The sequence below is a fragment of the Ascaphus truei genome, chromosome 17 (assembly GCF_040206685.1).
Source record: "Ascaphus truei isolate aAscTru1 chromosome 17, aAscTru1.hap1, whole genome shotgun sequence".
In the NCBI taxonomy this organism is placed as follows: domain Eukaryota; kingdom Metazoa; phylum Chordata; class Amphibia; order Anura; family Ascaphidae; genus Ascaphus; species Ascaphus truei.
In genome coordinates this window covers 24370333-24397467 of record NC_134499.1, presented here as the reverse complement: position 1 = coordinate 24397467, position 27135 = coordinate 24370333, and the positions used below count along the sequence as shown (strand labels likewise).

The window sequence follows — 27135 nt, the reverse complement described above, 5'->3', positions numbered from 1 at the left end:
TCTTGCCATGTTTTATATTCTGTGTAGAATGTATGCACAGCATAGCTTTGTAAATGCGTACGAGTTATTAGAAAGCAGATAGCACTGCAACTAAGTAAATAAAGAATGATTTCTTGAAGGGAACCACTGGATTCACAAGGTATTCTAACAGGAATAAATAAAGAGACTGATTAGAACAATACCTAATATCCAGAGGCATGTACAGTAACTACAGTGTAAGATTTGTGTCTGCACTAGTCCTTACCACCATGAATATAACATTTTCATGTCCTGCTGTAGAAGAAGGTTGAGAACCATTGGAGAATCCCACGAAAAGCATTAGCGTGTGTTTGTCGTTTCGACTTTTTGCCATGTAATGTCTTCATAACCCATAGCACAGCATAAAGGATATACCTGAAGCTTCAAAACTAGAGCATGCTGGGATGATAATGCATCTGACTGGAAAACTCTGCACATTATGAAGTATCTGATGATGTGAGGATGTTACAATGACTTCTCAAGTTAGATTGACTGTTGACACCTTACAACATTTTATAAAAGCTTTATGGTTTTCTAATTAAAAAGTTTACAGACATCCAGAAGTTTGGCCATAGTTTGACATCAGCAGAAAATACAATGCAATTTCCTTTTTTTCCCCAGACAGCAGTGCCACAGAAAGCAGGACTTAATAAAGGCAACATTAAGGTTTTTTTTTAAACCATTTTATTAATTAGAGTAATATTTAAATAGGGCGCAGTACTACAGAATACAAATTTACTTAACTTTTCTACAAGCAGAGATGTTGGAGGAGTGGCTCAGTGAGTACAGACTAACTGGCACTGAGTTTGCATCAGGGGAACCTTCTTTAATTCCCGGTGTCGGCTCCTTGTGACCTTGGGCAAGTCACTTTATCTCCCTGTGCCTCAGGCACTAAAAACGTAGATTGTAAGCTCCACGGGGCAGAGACCAGTGCCCTCAAAATGTCTCTGTAAAGTGCTACGTAAAACTAGCAGCGCTATACAAAATAAAAAACGTGTGAACATGCCAAAATTTGCTTTCTAAAAGTTCACGAGACAAGCTATAATTTGGCATCAAAAGTTCTAGTGAAACTGCCCAAATTGTTCAAAATTCACATTTTTAAAATGGCGAAAAAGCAGCCTTGTGACTTTGTAACATTCTGGTTTATTAAAGTTCAATTGAATTTCGAAAGTGAAAGTAATCAAAATGAATTGAATACGCGATTCTTATAGACTTTTTAGTGTTAAAGAGGCAATCCAAGTATCTTAAACAGAACAGAACAAAAACTTTTCTTGTTTTAATATATGCAGGATTGGATTACCTAAGCTGCTGATTCATTGGTTCTTCCGTGATCGATCAGCAAAATCCTGTTTCCCAGGGTTCACTTAATGGCTGCCTTTTAGTTTCAAATCAATCTTTCAGTCTGTGTGACTCAGCAGCTACAATGTATTCTTAAATTACTAAAATAGCATTATCTATTGTTACATATTACAGTTCAAACTGCTGGGAATATTGGCAACACATTATCACCAACAGGAAAGTGTTACAAAGATCTTGCACTGCTGAGGAGGTGTTTGCTAAAACCTGCTAGAGAAATTAAAAAGAAGCTGAATTTTAAAATAAAAAAAGGTAATGTAGTAAGTATTACCTAATACTACAGAACTGATTTATTTATAAAACACATGTAGGATATTGCACGGATTGCTCCTTTAAGCAAATTTTTGTTTCGAAGCAAACTTTTTCACTAAATGAAACAGGGTGAAATTCGCACGGTTTGCTGAAGCCTGAGAAAAGTTTGCCTATGCCTAGTTACACTATAAGCACTATTTTACCTGGCTGCATGTTTTTTAGTATGTCTTTAAGATGTCTTTAATGTAACTTTTAAACCTAAACAAGCAACGTTGTTAATGATACAAGCAGTGTTATCAGGAAAGTTTAAACAATTGGAACTTTGTTTTTAATTTCACTATGCATATAAAATTGTTTTTAATAAGTGTCAAGCAAAAACATCTTGTGATACTTTGACTGAGCCACTGATTGAGCCACCTGTGCTGAAGCAGGGATATCCTTAAAACCTGACCTGTTGGTGGACTGGAGTTGGCCGCCTCTGTCATAAGTGATACAATCGTCTACAGAGGTTTACAAACTACACAGGTCTCTTTTTCAGCTGTATGGCTAGTAGAACATTGAACTTTATTTACACTTATTTGAATATTTCCTCAATTATGATTGCCAACCTGTATACAGCTTACTTTCTCAAATGATTATCTTATTTGCCTGAATGAAAACGCTTAACTTTATACGTATCCATATCCTTGTGCTTCTCGCCTCTGGATATTGCAATATACTGCAACGTCTGCAGGCCCCACCAGCGTCACTCAAGAGGTTAATATGGTTTATTGTTTTTATGCTTATGAGTGCTGAGTTGATTTTGAATATCTCAGCTAATGTTGCCTGCAAATCCCCTCGACAATAAGTTGGAGGATTCTGGCATTCAGACAAATCTGCCACCACATAGCGAGTGCATTTCTCCTCAGTTCAGTGCAGTGCATGAGAGAGTCCTGGATGGACAACAATAAACAACACGGAATCCTGCACGTAGAACAGGTGAACTTAAATCTACTGCAGCTACTTTGTCGCTCTGTTTTAGATGACAGCAAGTCTATTGAATCATTTCAATGTCGAACTCCGCGACTGTAAAGACAGAAACCCCAATTAACATTAAGGTGTTTGCATCCTCAGTATACGGCTCTCTGAGATATTCCTAGTTAATTCTACGTTTATATGATGCATTTACATCAGTAGGAGTTTTTTGATGATCGTACCTTATGTTTGCATCCCTTGTTTTACTATGTAACTAGGAAGATATAAGGAGAATTCTTGTTTTAATGTTTGATAACTTTCCTTTCTGCTATGGAAATGATCACTTATTTCTGTTTAGATGTCAGAAACCAAGGTGGACAAAGGAAAAATTAAGGCAGCGATTATTCAGAATGACCAGGAAAATGTTTCCTGGTTAAAAGAAGGTAAGTTAAACTGTTCTTTCTGCTCCAATGACATTACTTATTGACTATGAAACTTTACAGTTACCTATGATATTGTGACATAGCTATTGAAGCAATAACGTTTCATTTTCAAGGTATTCTGAAACAAAAAGACGCACTTTACTACTAGCATTATATAATATAAATGTATAGTTGATGAAAGAAGTAATTACAAATGGACAATCTTGCTAGGACCGAGTGAAGAGTTTCAGTCCATGGTATATTCAATCACTGTTGTGTGTGTGTGTGTGTGTGTGTGTGTGTGTGTGTGTTAAGAAATAACAGATTTATCTTAAAATTTACTCACTGGTTTCAATGCTGTCTCCTACAGACAATTATCCTTGGGTTTATACAGTATATATAAAGCAGTTTACACACATTTTCGTTTTCTCATGTATTCTCACAACAATTCTTTATTTGCCCTAATACCGTAGTTTGGTTGCAAATATAATAGTTTGTTAAATATTGATGTTATTTTTAGTCTTTGTGTTTCACATAAGATTTTTAAACAGATTTCATGCCTCCTGATTCCCATTTAAAATGTAAAGGACCTGTAGGGTTGTGGAAGTCATGCAAACCAACGAAAAAGGGGACAAATCACAACAGAAACAGAAATTGATACATAGAATAATGCACATGAGATAACAGCTCCCATTATTACAACGCTCCATCTAACCCTTTCCTTTCCTCACATCTGTAAAGTAAGGTAGCTCAATGAACTGACATTAGGTCATGCATATTCAAAATGATGCTTTTAGCATCTTTTTAACCCTTTGGCTGGTAGAGAAGCATCGCAGGCCACTGTGTCAGCAAAAGAGCTCAGAAGAAATCACAATGTCTGGAGTGGAATGCCGTGGCCCTCAGTCTTCTGTACAATTTCTTTGGATGCTTGTGGTGATTACAAGAAATACAAGTGTGCAGCTTTCTAACCTTTTGCTGGAAGTTTGAAAGCTGCAAATCCGCCCGCAGAGAATGAAAGAGCTATATTTTGCAGGCTTTTTGGCACCGCAGTGAAGTTTGGGAAGATGCGTTCTCTGTACAAACTCAAGATTCCAATACAAGGTAGACAGGTTACATAGTTACATAGTTACATATAGTTACATAGTAGATGAGGTTGAAAAAAGACATACATCCATCAAGTTCAACCTACAGTATGCTAAATTTAGACAACAGATACTTTATCCTATATCTATACTTCCTTATTGATCCAGAGGAAGGCAAACAAAAAACCCAAGTGTCATATCATCAAATGATATCTCATAAGGGGAAAAAATAAATTCCTTCCTGACTCCAAGAATTGGCAATCAGATTACTCCCTGGATCAGCATCCTTCCCATGTTTACTTATTTGGTATTTCCCTGTATACCTTTCCTTTCTAAAAACAAATCCAACCTTTTTGAACAAATCTATTGTATCTGCCATCACAGGCATGGGTAATGAAGATCACTTTGCTTTAGTCAATCTTTTTTAGTCTTGCGTATTGCACAGTTGACATTTAGGGGCGAATTCTATATCCACGAAACAGCCAAATTTTTTCTTATCTCCATACTCTTATGTTTATGTCCATTTCCTCAATTGAGGGGCTTGTTGGTTTGATGGATTCAGAAGTAATTAAGTAATTAACAATTAAAAAATAAAAACGAATAATTAAAGAATTGAAAAATTACAAAATTACAAATAATTTTATAAATAGATATTGACCTATCTTTATTATATAAGAATCAATATATCTACTGCACAGTCTCTAAGGAGGTTTTTGGTATGTCTGTTTGTTATGGTTTTAATTTTTACACATTGTTTACATACAAGTAACAGTAGAATCAATGATCATAGGAATGTTTTGTTAATAAAGTTGTAATGTCTTCGTATTCCCCTTTTTTCCGCCCAGCAACAGATGACGCTATGGGGGCGTGCTCATCTCTTGGGGCATACTCCCATTGGCTCCGGGGTTCCTGGAGGTGGGACTTCCTTTCCCTGGGCTCAGGCAATGAATAGCAGTTGTCAGCCTGCCTGGATGCTCCGGAGGGCTCTGGGGGCGGGCCCGACGGGTGAGTGACGTCATCACGCATTGTGGGCGTGCCGACGTCATCAGCTGTGGCGTGAAAATGGGGAGTTAGTAGGTGTATATAAGGAAGTAATGTTTGTGTAGCACATACACCTTGATAAAGTGTACTTTTACACGAAACGCGTAGGAGGGTGTTAACCTCCACTTTTAAGATGGATCAATAAAGAAGAACTTTTAAACACATTGGCTTGGGACCCACTCTTGGTGGTGCGCTAGTTTTTTCCTTTTTTGGTCATCTCATAACACCATGACACCAACCCTTGTAGGCGTCTTTCCCCACCTGACCAAGAGCAAAGATGGTAAAAACCAAAGCGGCAGATACAATTCAGCTTGAAGCATTTTCACAGCATTCATCACTCATTATGACGTCGCACTTTCATATTGGATTTCACATCCACTATTATAAAAACTTAAATGTGGCAACCATATACAGGCATACCCCGAATTAACATACGCAGTGGGACCAGAGCATGTATGTAAAGCGAAAATGTACTTAAAGTGAAGCACTAACTTTTTTTCCACTTATCGATGCATGTACTGTACTGCAAACGTCATATACGTGCATAACTGATGTAACGCATTTGTAACAGGCTCTATAGTCTCCACGCTTGCGCGTAGCTTCGGTACAGGTAAGGAGCTGATATTGGTGTTCAGGACGTGCTGACAGGCGAATGTGTAAGATGCCTTTTGCCTATTGGGCGATATATCCTTACTCTCGAGTGTAATTAAAGTGAGTGTCCTTAAACCGGGGTATGCCTGTAACAGGTTTAGTTCAGCAACTCACACTGGCCAATTTACTGTACATGGTAGAATAATCATTGTAATGAAAAAATATATTCTATATTCACGTTTGCATTCAAATCACTTACTTCAAATCCTCCTACAATTAGTTTTGCAATATTGAAAACAAAAATAATACAGCAAGGACTTATAAAAAATGTCTGCCATTGGGCTTATTTAAAAACTTCTTTGCAACAAAGCCATTCACTGTGAACTTGGAACTGCTGTTAGTCTTTTCCCATTGAGTTTTGAGATCATAAATATCCCCCAGTAGTCCCTGATGTTTATTACTGTGTATTTTGCAGCCAGGCTTTTGGGCCTGGATTTCCCTTCTTGACATTTAGATGGTACACAGGAGAAAAAACAAAAGTGTCTATCCAGGAAGTGGGCCTTCAATGGGCAACTTTTCATAGGAACAATGTCACCTAATGGCATGTTCATTTATTAAATGTAGACGACTGACTTGTAAAAAAAAAAAAAAAAAACTGTATTTTAAATAATACATTTTAATGCTTTCATGGTGCAAATACAAGTATGGTTCTTCAGGGGAAATGATAGTGTACAGAGATTTAAAAAAACCTCACAGGTCTATTCTTCAAATGTACTATTTTGGTCCTCACAAGGTTTCCTCCAACTTACAATTCTGGTTTCTTTGAAAATGGCAAACACTTTCCTTTTCAGCCTCACTCAGCCCATCTTAGCCAGATAATCAAGAAAGAGAAGGGGAAATTACATTTCTCCAACGGGACGAAAGGCAGGTTCTGTTTCGTACGCAGTTACATTATATAAACAATCCCCAGTCAAGTACAGGTACATATATTAAAGCAGCAAAGAAGAAGACCCTCCCCAGAAGTCTATATGACTTAAACTCCTATGATATTTGTATCACCTCTCCTCCCCCTGAACTTGTGCTGCTCTTTTTTCTTTTAAAGATAAATGTTTTAGTGTTAAAAAATCTCATCTCAATCTGTTGCATCTGAGGTTACCATAATAGAGATGCCCAGGTTAGATAGACATCTCATAATAGAGATCTCCATGTTAACCTCCAGGACAGCCAATATTTCAAATGCTTGTATCTCCTGGATGGGGCATCAGATTAAAAACAATAAATGTAACTAGGGTTACCAGGTGGCTTCTCCAAAAATACTTGACACAATGGTGAAAGGTGCGACAAACTGGAGACACACACACGCTCGAAACACACATGCTCAGGAGAGACACACACATCTCTCTGCTCCATGCTGTTTCCTCCTCTCCTTGGCCCCACCATCAGGCTCCTGACACCTCCTGACGAAGCAGTGTGCGAAACGCGTAGAGTTAGAGTTTGGAGAGAATCTGCTCACTGAAGGACTGGCAATCTACTGCTGACGCCAGACCCATTTTGGCTTCCTGCCCTCACCTGTGACGCGAAACCGGAAGTGACGCGACGGCAGAGACTGATGCGGAACTACACTGTGAGGTGTAAGTGAAAGTGAAGCACCGGGCAGCAGCCTTACACTTCACCACCCTTATATCGGCGGTTCTCTCCACCACCCATTGAATTTATGGAAAATGTGAGTTTCCTTAATATTTGTGACTAATACATATTTATAGTTTATACAGTATGCACTATTTGTGGTTTCTTTCACTTGCATATCATCCACTCCACTGAGAGGCATCCTGACCCCAGCTACACAAAGGGCTCCAGTCAGAGACAGATGGATCTCTGACATGCAGTAATACAATACGATTTTTGTGAGTTCATTTCATATATTGATTATCTTTTTAGCAGTGATCTACCATCTGCACTATATATATTTTTATTTTTTCACATATCACGAGCTTATCCTGCGCTCCTCCTCAACCCCAAGAAAAGAAAATCCTGACACCTCCTACTGATTGGCTGCTGCTGGGTAATGCAACCAATCAGGATGAAGGAAGCTCTCCAGCTCCCTGGCAACATCCCTGCTCGGAGACATCCCGCGGCTCCCCAAGCCGGTCAGGTCGCTATGCCCAGAGAGGTGATACCGGACACATGTCCAATATTACCTCTCCTTTTTACTGGACAGGGAGTCCAAATACAGGACAGTTTGGTTCCGTAATGGACACCTGGCAACCCTAATTTTATGTAACCCTCCTTGCCTGGCTCTTAAGGCGTTTACATCAGCTGACTATGTACATGGCTTTGCTCAGTCTCTCATACCTTCTCAGGGAGCTGGATCCGCACAGGCTGGGCGTGGATAGTGGCAGATTTCTCATTAAGCCTGTTAGGCCCAGGCCTAGGGCGGCAAAATTTGGGGGCAGCAAAAATGTCCACCCCCATAGACATTTTGTGTGCTCTCGGGCTGATGGGAAGTCTCTTTGCTGTTGCAGCCGCCTCCTTACCTGCTGCCCTCCTTCTCCTCCTGAATCACAGCGTTAAAAAAGGCCGCGGACATCACCAATGTGTCGTCTCACGGCGTCCCGTTGCGCGATGTCGCAGCTTCAAATGAAGTCATGATGTTGCACAACCATGGCAACACGACGCCGGGCGATGTCACGTTGCTGACGTCCACGGCGTCATTTGACACTGCGATTCAGACGGAGGAGGGGGGCAGCAGCAAGGAGATGGCTGCAACAGCTAAGTGCCATGGGGAGGCGGATTTTGACATCCGCCACTGGGCGCAGATGTGCTGATGGAATAATGATGGGCGCCAGGAACCTTTATAGACAAACGAGCTTTATTGACAGCCGTCCATAAGGCTCCTCGCACATTGATATTATCCACAATAAACATACTTCTTGTATCTTCACAGTGTTTGTATTATTTATATCTTCTCTAAATAGCACACACTCGTAGGGGCCTATGCACGAAGCAGCGCGTTTTTTGCGCCCGATTTGGGAATTTTTTACTCGCACGTTAAAAAGTGAAGCCAAACGCGGGATTCACTAACAAGTGAAGTGCATGTTGTGGTCCGGGCGGGCAAAAATATGCCCGATTGCGCAAGCTGGTTTTTTGCCCCTGCTATCACGCTTAAACTTTTAAAATGCGATAGCTGATAGAAAAAAAGGCAGCCTGTAAGAACTACATGGAGACGCTGCATCACCATGCAAGGCACTTACAGGCGATCGTCCAGTATACATATACATTTTAATAATAGTGTACATGTGCAGGGGGTCTCCTGTGCTGAACCGCATTGGTTTCAGCCTTGCGGACCCACTATTTCATGAGATACAGGCCCAATTATGGGGTGCCGGTATCCCCCGTGCTTTTAAAGCTCCCGCGTCACGTGACCGGGGTACTTAAATCCTGGAGGGGGATACTGTCACTCCATAAAGGGGCCTGTATCTGATGAAGTAGGGGTCCCCGAGGCTGAAACCAATACGGTTCAGCTCAGGAGACCCCTGCTCATCTACGCTAGTATGAAAACACAGATAACAATAAAAAATTATTCATTACCGTAGCAGCTATCCGCTATGGTAATGAAGCTGCTTTAATAGAGTAGGGGGTCTCCTGAGCTGAACCGCATTGATTTCAGCCTCGGGTACCCCCTGCTTCCCGAGTTACAGGCCCAGATATAGGGTGCCGGTATCTCCACCATTATTTACGTCACATGTCACGCGACGTGGACGCTTTAAAAATGGCAGTGACACTGGCATCCGATGCCCCATACCTGGGCCTGTAACTCAGGAAGCAGGGGATCCCTGAGCCAGAAATCAAATCGGTTCAGCTCAGGAGACCCCCTGCTACCGCACACTATTTAAAAAAAAAAAGACATTGAAGCCGCTAAGGCAATGAAGGGGTTAAGGCACAATAGCATGTTTATTGGGGACAATTTCCCCCAATTAACACTGCAATACACAACACACCCACCCCCTGTGCTCCCAACAACCCCTATACCCCCCTAACATACATAAAAGATCTTATTTTTTTTTAATGCACAGGAACTATAGGCCGGTGGTGGCCATCGGGTGGTCCCCACTTGCCTGCGGTACCAATCCTGTGCCCCCCCAAAAATACATAAATAAATACTTCTCAATAAATACACCCCCCCCCAGCCCCCTAACACATACTGTACAATAATGGTCAAAATTACTATTAGATATGGATATGATGTATCCACTGTACCAATGAATGGGTGAAGGGTGGGGGTAGTTGCCTGGGAAGGGTGGTTAGGCCTACTGGGTGGGTAGTGGTAGAGGGTGGGTTAACCCCTTAATTACTATAGTGGTTATTAACCGCTAAGGTGAATAAAGGGCTAGGGGCCATTAGATTTTATTTATTATGTATGCTTTCTGGCAACGGAGGACATGGCCCAGCAGTATGCTGACGAGGATGCCCTTCATATTGCCAGGGGTAAGTAGAACGGTTTTTATTTACTTTATTTATGCTTCATGGCTAATGTTGTGTTTAATAATGATCAAATAATCTATTATCCATATCTGGATAATAGTTATTTTGCCCATTACTGTACTGTATGTGTTTGGTGGGGGGGGGGAGGTGTAATTATTGAAACGTAGGCCATGTTTTATTTATTTTTTAAATACAGGAATGGTACCGCAGGCCAGCGGGGACCCACGGGGACCAGCTGAGGACTCCTGGACACCAGAGGGGTGTATTTATTTTAAAGTATTGTTTATTTTTGGGGGGACACATGATTGGTACCGCAGGCCAGCGGGGACATCCGGGGATCACCCGAGGCCCCGGACTCCCGTGGTGATCAGCCACCGGCCTGTTGTATTAATGGTGTGCCGGCTTTAACTGGGTAAAATTCTGGCATGCTTTTAAAGCACGATTGACTTATCACTGCCTAGTGAATAATGCGGACTGGCAAAAAATGGCGAGTTTGCCGTCTTTTGCCTGATTGGACGTGTTTTCTTCACAGGGCTGAAAAAATGCATTTTAGGGCCGATAAAGTGCTGTTATCATTGCTTAGTAAATCGTGAAGCAGGCTGTATTAGCCTTAAAAGCCACTTATCGCTCTTAAAAGCAGTTATCAGTGCTTAGTGCATCGCCCCCATAATGCTCTAGGGAGGTACTTATTCTTGTTGCTATAACTGTCATCTTAAATGACCATCTTTTGCCTAGCATCTGTAACTCTCTGTATCAATTGGGCCCCATTTTAAGTTAGCCTTTCTTGCCTGAATTGTGGGATCACTATCCCGGTACAAGGTATTGCGTGCCTCACTTTAGCACTCAGTTTTGGAGACAACAGGGGGCCTCTCAGTAGGGCCATTCCGATTAGGTGCCAGGGCTTCTACTGTGATAACCCCTATATGACATAGGCTTCCTCTTTGATAGCCTGTATACTTTGGTCGCTAACTGTATGAGACACTTTCCCTGACTATAAAACAACAAACAGGGACAGGGCAATATCACTATACATTAACTATACACATACACATATAAACACTGGAACATATGTACATAGTGAGGCTCCTCCAACTGTCACTCAAGGAACCTATGTTTTAGAACCTTTGGGCTAACTCAGGCTAACTATATATACATCCTGTAAGGGTTCCAGTCCAGGGTTTTGCTGGATCTTGCCCTTACATGGCTTTGTGGCCATCTTGGATTCTGGCAAGTCTCTTCCTGAACTTCCTGAATTGGCTGCACCTGTTTCAGGACTTAAATAGCTGTCAGTGACTCCCAGCCCCTGCCTGAGCATTGTATGCATTTCCCTGTGTGCCTGGCCCCCTTGTCTTCTGATTCCTGAGCCTACCCTGTTCCTGAGTCCTCCCTGTTCTTTTGGATTCCCAGTTGCCGACCTCAGCCTGTTACCCCAACCACTGCTCTTGCCGCATGCCTTGACCCCAGCCTGTACCCGGACTTGCACCTTTGCCTCATGCCTTGACCTCTGCCTGGATCATGACTACTCTAACAGGACTCTGTCCCCTAGCTCTGGTCGGTGATCTTATACCCCTACTGTACCTCAGCACTGCGGGTCCACTTCCTATTCAGAGACGAGCATCGTTCCCCCCTCCCTATAGTGACGTGACAGGTCACCGTGCATACAGAGGGAGAGACTTCTTTCCTGCTAAGTCACTCCATACCACGTGATGAGAGAGGGGCGATACCCTACGTGAGCCCAGACTTTTAATCCCTTAAGGTCACTAACCCCTTACCTGACATGGTAGTCCCTAGGGGGGCTACATACAAATAATATTGGAAAGGGCAAGAAGAGTTATCTTCAAGTAAGTAAAAAAAATACTAGTACAGCTCAACCCCGTTATAGCGTTATCTGCTACAACACGATCTGAGCGTGGCTCCCGATTTGAAAACCTCTGGGCGTGGCTCCCGATTTGAAAACCTCCACTTTGCCGCGCGAGGACTTACTAGCATCTCGATCTCTCTCCTCTTTGCAGCAGTCAGCTCTCTCCTCACTTCATAGGGCTGTGTCCACGTGCTCTCATCTCTGCAGCTAGTGTGCCGCGTCACAGAGAAGTGTCACATGACACAACACACACACCCCTACACCATGGGGAATTTTGTTTTAAACATTCAAATTAATGCTGTATTGCAAACGGACAGATACACACACCTACACCATGTTGAAATTGAACATTCATTTAATACATTTAATATAATACACATGCAGAGATCGAACTCAGAACCTTCCATATACTGGTATCAATGCTTTATCTCTACACCATAGGCTTATACAGACCCTATAAATATATTTATCCTCTACAGCACATTGCCACAGTGCACAATGTACTTTGTAAATACACTAATCCGTTATCAGTAAAGCATTGAATTGAATGATAAAAAAAAAAAGTGTAGGGGATGTGTGTTGTGACCCTCCTCTGCGACGCCGCGCAAGAGAAGCCGACAGCTGCAAAGAAGAGAGAGATCTAGATGCCGGTATCACGTGGCAAAATTTTAACGCGATCCCGGTTATAACGTGGTCTCATTCTGTGCCCCCCAAGGACCGCATTATAACGGGGTTCAGCTGTAATAACAAAACATCCATCAGCACAGAGCGCGGCTTTAATGTAGACTTTCCAAACAGTACCTTCTTTGTAATAAGGGCAGTATCATTATTTTGGTAATGAATTTATTTAATGCTGAATTACCTTGGAAACATTACTTTATATAAAAAGTGTTAAAATGGGTATATACATTAATAATTTACTTTTATATGCACATTGTAAGGCCTCTGTAGCAAAAACTTCCCCCTTCATATAGTTTTCATCTCTCCCCCTCCTCATCATCTCTCTTCCTCCCCATCATCATAATCTCTCCCCTCCCCCTCCTCATCTCTCCCCCTCCCCCTCCTCATCATCAGCTCTCCCCTCATCATCATCGCCATCAGCTCTCTCCCTCATCAGTACATCACCTCTACCCATCATTATAACCTCTCACCCTCACCATCACCTCTCCCCTCATCATCATTAGATCTTCCCTAGTCCCACTCATCGTCATCAGATCTCCCTCTCATCATCATCAGATCTGACCCTCATCATCATCAGATCTCCTGCTCATCATCATCATCAGGTCTCCCCCAGTTCCCCTCATCCTCATCAGGTCTCCCCCAGTCCCCCTGCTCATCATCAGGTCTCCCCTAGTCTCCCTCATCATCAGATCTCCCCCAGTTCCAATCATCGTCAGATCTCTCCCAGTTCCCCTCATCATCATCATCAGATCTCCCCCAGTTCGTCCTATCATCATTATATCTCCCCCAGTCTCCATCATCATCATCATCATCATCAGATCTCCACCAGTCTCCATCATCATCATCATCATCATCATCATCATCATCATCATCATCATCATCATCATTACCATCATCAGATCTCCCCCAGCCCCCCTCATCGTCAGATCTCCCCAGTCCCCCCATCATCATCATCATCATCATCATCATCAGATCTCCCCCAGACCCCCTCATCATCAGATATCCCCAGTCCCCTCATCATCATCATCAGATCTCCCCCAGTCCCCTTCATCATCATCATCATCATCATCATCATCATCATCATATCTCCCCCAGTACCACTCATCATCATCTCATTGGGGACCTCATAATGCTCATCCTCCATGCCTACCTGTGGTAATTGAGACAGGTGGGTGGAGATGGTATGCGGCGGGCCCCCGGTGTTAAAGGATAAACATGTAGAAGAATCAGCACTTGAGGCAGAGCCGGACAGCCCGAGGTAAAGTGCGCACTATAGCAGCAGACACCGGAAGTAAGAAAGACTTCTGGGTCAGACTGCTAGAGCGCGCTCCTCCCCTTCCGCCCGGCTCTGCCTAAAGTGCTGATTCTTCTACCGGTTTATCCATTAATGCCGGGGGCCCGCTGCCACATACCATCTCCACCCTCTTGTCTCAAAAGGGGGGCGGGGGGAAAGCGGGCCCTATGGAGTGCGTGTAAGCCCATGTTTTCTCCCATAAAGAGCATGTGTTGAGAATAACGGATGTTAGTGAGAATGACATTCAAATGAGGCGTTATCATAACATCGCATAGCCACAAGTCAGTTAAGGTTAAACAGAGACTTAACGCTACGCTTTTTAAGCTATACCTAAATTTCGCTTTGCTCCCATCCATAAAATCGGACGTTTGAAGTGCCTGGATGGGGTTTACTCCTCACTTAGGCATAATTTACAAAACATAGCATTATTTTCCAGCAATACATCCCTCTACGCACTCTTTCCCCTTTCAGGGTCTGGATAGGAGTAATGCCATGACAACATTGGAATATAACGCAACATTATGCTGCAATAAAGTGACGTTACGTGTATGCATATGAGATGTACAGTAGTTTCAATGTTATTTTTTGCAAGCTCCTCCCCAGAAAACTAACATTAACAGCATGATGTTTCCGGAACATCACAAGGGCCCCTGGAGTTCCTAAGGGTTATATATTTCATTATCATATGTGCGTCTGGTGACTCCTCCGGTAACCAATTTTCCAAAACACAATCGCACCCAGGGCAATAGTGGTGAAAATGAACTTGAAGGTTGATAAATGCCTCTTTAAGCGTCAATTTGACAGCAAAAAGTATAATTGTGTCCATTTTTAAATAGCCCCCATAGTGTTTCTTTCAAGGCACATGTTTTGAGAACTTAAAACATAGCTCCTATTGACTTCTCCTTTTCAGCTCTGATTCATCATCCTAAAACTGTCCTATCATTCGGCTGTTAAGGCGTAGGTCCTGTGTAAAGGCCCATCCTCAGTTCCAGAGCAGGAGATCTGAACCTGAAGAGGGGGTGTCTGCCGTGGGCCGAGTCTGTTATCTCAGGGGCAGGGTAATGACATGCAGCTGTAGCCAGACTCGCTCTCCCCGGCACCGTGGCCAAAGAACCGGAGACAGTGTCTGCCACGTTCGAGTTGCGGTGGGGGGGGGGGGAGGGGAGGTCAATGTTTACGAATGAGACCTGTTAATTCCCCCCGGTGCCGTGACCACTGCTGTCACGTGACCGCAGGTGGCAGCAGCCCCAAAGATACTTAATCCTGCTCTACATCTGTATGCGGCGGAGTAATGATGAAAGGAGTGGGGTAAAGAACTGGGTCTCGGGCTTTCACCCGCCACGTGAAACACAGTCCTGATGCTTGAGATTGGCGCAGATTGTGTGACGGGGCCGCTCATTATCTGCCAATGAAATAATGTTGAGTCTCCTGGAATATAACTGTGATTGTGCGTTTCCTTAGAGCTGTAAATAAAGCTTACGCATGGAGATAATGTTTTGGTGCTGTATCTACATCAGAATTGGTTTTACTCTTGTGTACTCAGCATGCATGACTTCTTCCTTTCTATAAATATTTTAGAACTCCAGCCTAAAAGGAATATTTATTATAATGTTCTGCTTATACTATATGTGTGCGAACCATTTAAAACAATGCTGTCTTCTAGAAACTGTGCTTTTAAAAGTCTTAAGTATTCCTAATAGCATGACAAGCGCTTGCAATGTAAATGCTAAAATCCACCAAGGAAGAACAAATTCACGACTCTTTATTTGATCACGTCAGAAAGATTGGAAATGGTGATTATGTAACCGCCTTAATTTAAAATTCAGTAGCCACATTTCAAAAGCCAGTAGGCTACCTCCGCAACATAATTTTACATTCATGTTGTAACACATATGCAGCTCAACCCCCTTATAACACTGTGCTTGGGGTCCAAAGACTCACATCGCGCTATAAGCGGATCGCGCTAGAAATAATGTACAATTGTATGCGTTGTACAATAAAGTATTTAAGACACCAATAATCGTGCTGTAAAGTATTCATAAATACGAAAACTGGGGAGCCATGCTTGCATCGCGTTATAAGCGGATTTGCGTTGTAACGGATCGCGTTATAACGGGGTTGAGCTGTATTTATAAAAAGAAACTCACCTTCAAATGCTATACTACATAATACAATCTAACGTACTGTATATAAAAGTCAGTGGGTCTTGTATCTGGCTGGAGCTTATTGGTTACTTCATAATGCACGTAGCCTGGTGGCAGATATGGAGAGTCAGATAACATTTAAACAGAAAGCAGATAGAGAAAGAAAGACTGTTAGTTGACATGCAAGGAGAAAGCAAGAATGCTAGAGGAGAGAGGCGGAAGAATAGATGACATCATAAGGTATTAAATTAAATACATGCAGTGGAGTGAGGGAAGGGGGGGGGAGATAGAGGAGTAGGGGAAGATAGAGAGAGAAGTTGGGGAGATAGAAAAGGGGGGGGAAAGAGAGAAATTGGGGAAAGAAAAAATTCAAATCTTTTATTCTAGTGTATTTGTATCTTAGTCCATCTTATTTATATAACCACAAAGCTGAAGGGATCTGTTTTACCTACTGATAGGTAGTGATGGGCGAATGTGTCAAAGTCCAGCCAGCAAACTTTCGGACAAACTTTTCTATTTCTTTGCAAACCTTTTGTTATTCAAAAGCTGAGCAGAAGCATCAGCGGCGGATTTTCAAATTTGCCGCCCCATGGCACTTAGCTGTGTCAGCCGCCTACTTGCCTTTCACCATTATCCCCAGCATACAGTGCTTCCACTGCAGCAAGGGATTCTGGGAAATGACATGCAAATGAGCAAACAATGTGTCACCTTTTGTCTGGAAAACCATAAAAGCTAATGCTCGCTGTTAACACAGCTTTAAAGCACAGCATGGGAATCAAATGCAAAGCCAGAGAAGCCATTCACAGAAATGTTTCAACCTTAATAGGTATCATCAGTGTGAAGTTGGTTGTACTGCTGGCTTTGCATTTTGAAGACTGTAGGGTTTACCATCACATTTTAAGTTATGGTGGGTGAAAAAGGCAACAAGAAAGCTCCACGGATTGCATATAGCAAATAAAAAGATCACTTGTGAGCACATTCACATGTCTTAGGCAGGTCTGAGGTGAAATACAGAGTTGCAGACCTGTCTAAGACATGTGAATGTACTCACAAGTGATATTCTTAATTCGCTATATGCTAATGGTGGAGGTTTATTGTTGCCTTTTTCATCCACCATAACATAAATTATATATATATATATATATATATATTTTTTTTTATATATATATATATACAGTATATATATATGTATACAGTGCTTGACAAATCACCCAAAAATCTACTTGCCGAACCAAAACATCTACTCGCCACCTAGCCCCGCCCCTATCTATCTATATATATAGATGTAGAGGTATCTGTACCGTGTTAGCCGAGCTTTAATAATAAAAAATGAACCGACAATACCGTTCTGTGGCTAACAATATGCTTAAAGCATTTAAAAATAAATAAAAGCATTTAGTTAGCCACAGAACGGTATTGTCTATTCATTAGATAGATAGATAGATAGATAGATAGATAGATAGATAGATAGATAGATAGATAGATAGAGATGTGACTTGTTTCAAACTCAGTCGAATTCACTAAAAGTGTGGCACAAGGAGAGAAATTGACTTGCGGAATGTCACAAAGTAAGCTGACCCTAAGCTACTCCTTCAGTCCAGAGATAATATACATATATAAAAAGCTGTATTAATGAGAAGCTCTGAGGAGACAGGGCAGGGGCCACCTCCTCGAATCCTAGACATGTCTAACGTGCATTCTTTCAGCACTGCTTTCTGGTGAAATACTTTAATTGGTGGATACCCATTTTCTGCTAATTGTTTTCAAATATTCCGCAGACAGAACATTTGCAGATCTGTCCCAAATCAGATGGATACGCCTGATATTTTTTATAAGCACAAGTAAGGTTCTTAAAAGACAGACATCTACTGTACACTTGTGTTGATGGAGATACAGCTCCACCCTCAGTCATGATCTAGGCCTTTTATCCCTATTTCATGTGCTTCATCTCCATCTACACACTGGGTTCCCATCCTTTGCTTGTGGTTTTATTGAACACCACCCGTCACCCACTGAACTGACCACCTTACCATAGCACTATCTTCTAGTTAAGTAGGAAGGTGTAAGGGACCACAGCAGCATAAACATGCTAATATATCATTTCAAATGCAATATCACGTGTCTAGCTATAAACACACAGTATAAACTGATTTGTTTTCATTCCATAATTATACTTGAACTAACATTTGTCATATTTATCTGTTTTTTTTTTCTCTGTAAGAAATAAACTCTCTCGTCCCTAATATTTATAATTTATGTATTTTCTAATTTTACACTCGTAGAAAAAAAGGAGAAAAACCCCCACCACATTTTAATCGTACGTTCTTTCCGTTTCGACGTGCATTAGCTCAATTACTCTCATAAAACTGTTGACTCTTTAGCAAAAGGCCGCAATTAAAAATTAACTCCAGTACTTGAATGCTTTTCTGAATATTAAAATGGTAATAGGAACGGAGAAATAAACTCATTCTTTTCAAGGATGTCATTGCCAGATGCATCTGAAACAGTTGGATCATTCTTGAAATGAAATCATTTGTATAAACAGGGATTATAAAAGCATGCAGATTTAATGCAGACTGAAACATATTGCAGATATAATAAATAGTTGAGGCATTTTGTAAATGAACAATTTGAAATACCCATTAAATTACAGAGACAGAGTTAGGGCTTTTGATAATAACTTCCCCTCTTCAATCTGTAACCTGTATCCTTGATTGTAATTTGAAATCCCGTAAGTGGAAACATACTGTATCTTCGACCGAAGCTTCACAACTTGACCTGTGCTATTTTTGATTAAATGTTGTCGTTTAGGATATTTAGACTATCATAGTTAAAATAAGGATGACAATTGTGTATGCATTATTTTTAATTGCATCCTTTGGTTGAGCATGCCAACCAATTAAAAACAATATTTGAACGAACTGAACCCAATTGCATTAAGAAAAGTGCATAATATTTCAGGCTACGATTGTTAAAAAAATTAATTTGCCACCATCAATTCAGTCCTACTAATCTAAATGAATTGCATGTACCCAAAATAAATGTGTAACTTGTTGTTATACTATTTCTGTCACTTTCATTTTAGTAAACGGACAATATTGTATTTATTGGGGTTTTTTTTAAAGTTAGCTTTTGATGTGTGAAAAATGAAAGCAGCAGGTTCGAGGGATAAGCCTCTGCCCCGCACCCCCATATGGAGTTTGCGGTACTTTAAAAATGTTGACTTTCACTTCTTAGAGAAAACAGAACTGAAAAAATCCTAAACCTACCGAATATCGCCATGCCTGTTGAATATTTAATTGAGCATTAAAGTAAAATGTTTCCCTTCAGATGGCACAAATATATATATATATATATATATATATATATATATATATATATATATATATATATATATATATATATATATATATATATATATATATGAAAGGCGGGGTTGCAGACCTGCCTAAGACATGCAGATGAGCATACAGTTATATTTACATTTGCATATTTGCTTTGCTGTGGAGGGTTTTTGTCACTTTTTTTACTCACCATAACTTAACTCAGTATGGTAAACCCCATCCTTTAGCTTCTCTGCATACCCAGTTTACCAACCCCACACTGATGAGACCCATAAGGGTCGAAACAGCTGTCTGTGGGTGGCCTTTTGGCTAAGATCAAGTGTAGTAGTCCACTTGCTCCTCTGGTCATGGCTGGGAAGGGCGGATATGTAGCCCGGGCTATTTTATCACGGCACCCCAGGAGTGGTTGACCTGGCGTAGTCATTTGCTGCACAGCACTTGACATTGCACGGATAATTTGCACACCCCTACATTTTTCTGCACTGGCACCCCTTATTGCCTTCCGCTGAGGGGTTCGCCACTATTTTTTTACCCGCCAGGCTTCCGGGTCTGGCGTGCACTTGTGCACACTTATTTTTGTTGTTTCGTTTGAGCACCTCCTGCACTGCAGCGCACTGGAGCACTCGCACTATCAATTTGTTTTCCTTTTTTTTTGGGGGTTATCAGTCACCTAATTTTCTTCGGAGAATGCAAGACTGTGTGCTGGTCGGTGGTCGCCATTCCCTCGGGAGAAGACTACGGTGGGCGAGTAGGCGTAAGCTGAAAGCCCTAAAGACCTGGAACCTCCTGCTGCGCCTACTGCACGGGGAGGGGATAGGATGGATGTCGTATTCTTTGGATGACGACGTCGGTGTAACATCAGGACTTTTCCTGGCCCTCGTGGCTGAAGAGGACTGACTATGTCATGGACTTGCAGCTCTCCGAAGCCTATAGTCACAAGTTTTGCGCACCTGGTCTCACTTGACCATGAGCATGGTTTTTAGAGGTGAAATCACCTTTTCACCACCCGGGCTACAAAAAAAAAAAAAAAGCTGTCTGTGGGTGGGGTTTCTGGGTATGCACCTTAACCCTTAAGCCTATAGGGAACCATGTTAAAAATGGTTTTTGAAGCAAAAAGTGGCACTGTGTGCTCATTTGCATGTCATTCCCCAGAATCCCTTGCTGCAGTGGAAGTGCTGTGTGCTGGGTGATAATGGTGAAAGGCGGGGTTGCAGACCTGCCTAAGACATGCAGATGAGCATACAGTTGTATTTATATATATATATGTTCTTCAGTATTAGGTGAAGAACTCATTTATTCTGCACTATCGCAACTGGACTAACACGGCTATTTTCTGCTTTATATATATACTAGCTGAGAGACCCGGCGTTGCCCGGGATGTAAATGCGTAATAGGTAGTATTATTTATAAATTGTGGAACAATAGGTGAGTATTTGTTGTAAAGGTTGGATAATAATATTGAAAAGAAAGATGGAAGAAAATGTAATACGATGTTGTATAAAAATGGTTTATTGTAACCACACCACAGTACAATGTATATTTTGGTGCCATAAGTGATGTAAAAATGTGAGGCGTGTGTCCTGCTAGGGTGTGAGGCGGCGGGTGGCGCATGGGTTGTGAGTGCTGTCTGCGAGTGGGGGTCCTGCTAGGGTGTGAGGCGGCGGGTGGTGCGTGGGTTGTGAGTGCTGTCTGTGAGTGTGGGTCCTGCTAGGGTGTGAGGCGGCGGGTGGTGCGTGGGTTGTGAGTGCTGTCTGTGAGTGGGGGTCCTGCTAGGGTGTGAGGCGGCGGGTGGCGCGTGGGTTGTGAGTGCTGTCTGTGAGTGGGGGTCCTGCTAGGGTGTGAGGCGGCGGGTGGCGCGTGGGTTGTGAGTGCTGTCTGTGCGTGGGGGTCCTGCTAGGGTGTGAGGCGGTGGGACAGTGATGTCGGTGCGTAGGGGCGGGAGGCAGCAGGTGTGTGTGGCGGCAGGTATGTGTCGAGTGTGGCGGGTGTCTGTTGAGTGCGTGCAGCGGCTGTGAGGCGGTGGGTGAAAGGCAGAGGCGGGCGGGTGAAAGGCAGAGGCGGGGGTGGGGAGGCGGTAAGGCGGGCAGGAAGGCGAAGGGCGGCGGGAAGGGGAGGAGGGGGTGGTGGAGGGGGGCAAGGGGTGGAGGAGGGGGGCAAGGGGTGGAGGAGGGGGGCAAGGGGTGGAGGAGGGGGGAAGGGTTAGAGGAGGGGGGAAGGGTTAGAGGAGGGGGGAAGGGTTAGAGGAGGGGGGAAGGGTTAGAGGAGGGGGGAAGGGTTAGAGGAGCGGGGGGGGGGGAAGGGTTAGAGGAGCGGGGGGGGGAAGGGTTAGAGGAGCGGGGGGGGGGGGAAGGGTTAGAGGAGGGGGGGGAAGGGGTGGGAGGGTGTGGGGGGGAAGGGGTGGGAGGGTGTGGGAGGGGAGGGGGGTGGAGGGGAGGGGGGTGCAGGGGTGGAGGGGAGGGGAGGGGGGGTGGAGGGGAGGGGGGGGTGGAGGGGAGGGGGGGGTGGAGGGGAGCGGAGGGGGGGGTGGAGGGGAGCGGAGGGGGGGGAAAAGGGAGCGGAGGGGGGGAAAAGGGAGCGGAGGGGGGGAAAGGGGAGCGGAGGGGGGGGAAAGGGGAGCGGAGGGGGGGGGAAAGGGGAGCGGAGGGGGGGGAAAGGGGAGCGGAGGGGGGGGAAAGGGGAGCGGAGGGGGAAGGGGGGGGGGAGGCGGTGGGAAGGGGGGGAGGCGGTGGGAAGGGGGGGGGAGGCGGTGGAAAGGGGGGGGGGAGGCGGTGGGAAGGGGGGGGAGGCGGTGGGAAGGAGGGGGGAGGCGGTGGGAAGGGGGGGGAGGCGGTGGGAAGGGGGTGGGGAGGCGGTGGGAAGGGAGGCGGTGGGAAGGGGCGGTGGGAAGGGGGTGGGCGGTGGGAAGGGGGGGGCGGTGGGAAGGGAAGGGGTGGTGGGAAGGGGGGGGGCGGTGGGAAGGGGGGGGGCGGTGGGAAGGGGGGAGGGGAGGTGGTGGGAAGGGGGGGGGGAGGCGGTGGGAAGGGGGAGGGGAGGCGGTGGGAAGGGGGGAGGGGGGGCAGTGGACAGGAAGGGGGGGCAGTGGACAGGAGGGGGGGGCAGTGGACAGGAGGGGGATGCAGTGGACAGGAGGGGGGGGCAGTGGACAGGAGGGGGGGGCAGTGGACAGGAGGGGGATGCAGTGGACAGGAGGGGGGGGCAGTGGACAGGAGGGGGGGGGGCAGTGGACAGGAGGGGGGGGCAGTGGACAGGAGGGGGGGGGCAGTGGACAGGAGGGGGGGGGCAGTGGACAGGAGGGGGGGGCAGTGGACAGGAGGGGGGGCAGTGGACAGGAGGGGGGGCAGTGGACAGGAGGGGGGGGGCAGTGGACAGTGGACAGGAGGGGGTGGACAGTGGACAGGAGGGGGGGCAGTGGACAGTGGACAGGAGGGGGTGGACAGTGGACAGGAGGGGGGGCAGTGGACAGTGGACATGAGGGGGTGGACAGTGGACAGGAGGGGGGGGGCAGTGGACAGGAGGGGGGGGGCAGTGGACAGGAGGGGGGGGGCAGTGGACAGGAGGAGGGGGGGCAGTGGACAGGAGGAGGGGGGGCAGTGGACAGGAGAGGGGGGGCAGTGGACAGGAGAGGGGGGGCAGTGGACAGGAGAAGGGGGGCAGTGGACAGGAGAGGGGGGGCAGTGGACAGGAGAGGGGGGGCAGTGGACAGGAGAGGGGGGGCAGTGGACAGGAGGGGTGGGGCTGTGGACAGGAGGGGGGGGCTGTGGACAGGAGGGGGGGGGCTGTGGACAGGAGGGGGGGGGCTGTGGACAGGAGGGGGGGCAGTGGACAGGAGGAGGGGGGGCAGTGGACAGGAGGGGGGGCAGTGGACAGGAGGGGGGGCAGTGGACAGGAGGGGGGGGCAGTGTCACACACACACACACACACACACACGCGACACCTACCTGTACTTCCGGCCGCCGCCATCTTCTCACTCGGCACCGCGAGGGAGGAAGGGGGTCCGCCATCTTACGCGCCGCGTGGCAGCCTGTTCCCACGCCGGGGAGGGAGCGGGAGGGAGGTGAGTGGAGCGGGAGGGAATGGAGTGGGAGGGAATGGAGCGGGAGGGAATGGAGCGGGAGGGAATGGAGCGGGAGGGAATGGAGCGGGAGGGAATGGAGCGGGAGGGAGGTGAGTGGAGCGGGAGGGTATGTAGCGCGAGGGAGGAAGGGGGTCCGCCATCTTAGGCGCCGCGTGGCAGCCTGTTCCCCCGCCGGGGAGGGAATGGAGCGGGAGGGAGTGGTGTGTAGTGGGAGGGAGTGGTGTGTAGCGGGAGCTACACTGTGTGAGGTAGCGGGATAGGGGGAGGGACATTGGTGGCATGGTGTAGCGGGGTAGGGGGCCTCGCGGTCTGGTTGCGGTAGGGAGCTGTGTGAGGTGCAGGAGATGAGGCGTTCTGTGCGGTTCGCGGGAGCTACACTGTGTGAGCTAGCGGGATAGGGGGAGGGACATCGTTGCCATGGTGTGTGAGTGGAGGCCGCGGCCTCGCGGTCCGGTTGCGGGAGGGAGATGTGTGGCGTGGAGGGGAGGGGGGGTTTGAAGAGGCAGTCTGCAGTTTGGTGTTGTGTGAATGTGTGTGTGTGCTGTGTTTGTGCGTTGTGTGTAGATTCTGTACCTGATTCGGCAGTCTGTGGTAGCAGACGTGAAGGTTTTGATAGCTGTGAAGCGTGGCCCCAGAGCAGGTTGAGGATTAGAGGATTAGGTGTTGCAAAAGCAAAGCGTTCCCAAAACTCAGTGAGGGGTGGGACAGTGTGGAAGTATTAGGGCAGTGGTTCCCAAACTTTTTCGGTTCAAGGCTCCCCAAGGCAATCAGAATTTTTTCAAGGCTCCCCAAGGCGATCAGGATTTTTACGCGGCGCCCAAAGTAAAAACAAAGTGTACATACATACATAGGTGTACAAACATACCTAACAGTTGCAGTGCGCAGTTGGTGTCTCTCTCAGACACTCTCACTCTCTCTCACACACTCTAACTCTCTCTGACCTCACTCTCTCTCTCTCTGACCTCTCTCTGACCGCACTCTCTCTCTCTGACCTCACTCTCTCTCCTCACTCTCTCTCTCAGAACTCTCTCTCTCTGACCTCACACTCTCTCTCTCTGACCACACACTCTCTCTCTCTGACCTCACACTCTCTCTCTCTCTGACCTCTGACCTCACATTCTCTCTGACCTCCCTCTCTCTCTCTCTCTGACCTCACACTCTCTCTGACCTCACACTCTCTCTGACCTCACACTCTCTCTGACCTCACACTCTCTCTGACCTCACATTCTCTCTGACCTCACATTCTCTCTGACCTCCCTCTCTCTCTGACCTCACACTCTCTCTCTCTGACCTCACTCTCTCTCTCTCTCTCTGACCTCACACTCTCTCTGACCTCACACTCTCTCTGACCTCACACTCTCTCTGACCTCACATTCTCTCTGACCTCACATTCTCTCTGACCTCCCTCTCTCTCTGACCTCACACTCTCTCTCTCTGACCTCACTCTCTCTCTCTCTCTGACCTCACTCTCTCTCTCTCTGACCTCACTCTCTCTCTCTGACCTCACTCTCTCTCTCTCTCTCTCTCTCTCTGACCTCACTCTCTCTCTCTGACCTCACTCTCTCTCTCTGACCTCACTCTCTCTCTCTGACCTCACTCTCTCTCTCTCTGACCTCACTCTCTCTCTCTCTGACCTCACTCTCTCTCTCTCTCTCTCTCTCTCTCTCTCTGACCTCACTCTCTCTCTCTCTCTGACCTCACTCTCTCTCTGACCTCACTCTCTCTCTCCCTGACCTCACTCTCTCTCTCTCTGACTTCACTCTCTCTCTCTCTGACCTCACTCTCTCTCTCTCTGACCTCACTCTCTCTCTCTCTCTCTCTGACCTCACTCTCTCTCTCTCTCTGACCTCACTCTCTCTCTCTCTCTGACCTCACTCTCTCTCTCTCTCTCTCTCTCTCTCTCTCTCTGACCTCACTCTCTCTCTCCCTGACCTCACTCTCTCTCTCTCTGACTTCACTCTCTCTCTCTCTGACCTCACTCTCTCTCTCTCTGACCTCACTCTCTCTCTCTCTGACCTCACTCTCTCTCTCTCTCTGACCTCACTCTCTCTCTCTCTCTGACCTCACTCTCTCTCTCTCTCTCTCTGACCTCACTCTCTCTCTCTCTGACCTCACTCTCTCTCTGACCCCCCTCTCTCTCTCTCTCTCTGACCTCACTCTCTATGACCTCACTCTCTCTCTCTCTATGACCTCACTCTCTCTCTCTCTCTGACCTCACTCTCTCTCTCTCTCTGACCTCACTCTCTCTCTCTCTCTCTCTGACCTCACTCTCTCTCTCAGACACACACAAATAAATACACACATAAATACACACACACACACACACACAAATACACACACACACACACAAATAAATACACACACACATACAAATAAATACACACAGATACACACACACTGATGCAGATACACACACACACACAAATAAATACACACAGATACGGGGGGGTGGGGGAGGGTATGCCTGAACGGCCCGGTCCCTGCACGGGGGAGGTCAGTGCTGCGGGGGCCTGTGCCACGTGGGGGGAGGGCCGGTGTGCTGCGGGGAGGGAGGGGGGGGGGGGTGACGCTGCAGTGCTGCTGGGAGACATCTGTCTCCCGGTGCTGCTCCTCCAGCGTGAGCGCCGGGCCTCCCTCTCTCAGCGTAGGCAGCTCAGCGTCGCTGAGCCGGGCTGAACAGATGCACAAAGCCCCTGCATCTGTAATCAACGCGGCTATGGTTCCTCCGGCCTGGGACATAGTAAGCGACATAGGTGCTGCTGCTCGCTCTTGCTTGCTGCCGCTCGCTCTACCAGGAGCTTTTTGCTGTCCTGGCAGAGGAGACAGCAAGCGCGCTTGGGAGGCGGGTATCACTGTGTGTGTTTGTCACTTGGTAGCTGTGTGTGTGTGTGTGTGTGTATATTATATAATATTTTAAACATTTAAAAAAAAAAGACATGTGAGAATAAATTATTAACATTGTGCAACTTTGATAAATATATTCACACACACACACACACATCACACACATATATATATATATATATATATATATATACACACACACACCACACACCACACACCACACACCACACACCACACACCACACACCACACATATATATATATATATATATATATATATATATATATATATATATATATATACACACACACCACACATATATACATATATATATATATATATATATATATATACACACCACACATACACCACACACACACACACACACACACACACACACTCACCACATACATACATATATATATATATATACACCACACACACACACACACACCACACATATATACATATATACACACACACACCACACATATATACATATATACACACACACACCCTGCAGCCCGTTTTTACACACACACACACACACACACACACACACACACACACACACACACACACACACACACACACACACACACACACACACACACACACACACACACACACACACACACACACACACACACACACACACACACACACACACCTGTCTGGTGGCTTTTAGTTGCAA

General features: G+C 45.7%; 1 protein-coding gene across 1 annotated transcript in view; it reads left to right on the top strand.

Moving 5' to 3' along the window:
• The first annotated feature begins 2562 nt into the window (after positions 1-2562).
• Positions 2563-27135, top strand: part of MDFIC2 (MyoD family inhibitor domain containing 2) — a 55962-nt gene continuing 31389 nt past the window's right edge. The window contains exons 1-2 of the mRNA XM_075573649.1: positions 2563-2604; positions 2939-3023. Coding sequence (XP_075429764.1) covers positions 2563-2604; positions 2939-3023 — 127 coding nt within the window. The remainder of the gene's footprint in view (positions 2605-2938; positions 3024-27135) is intronic.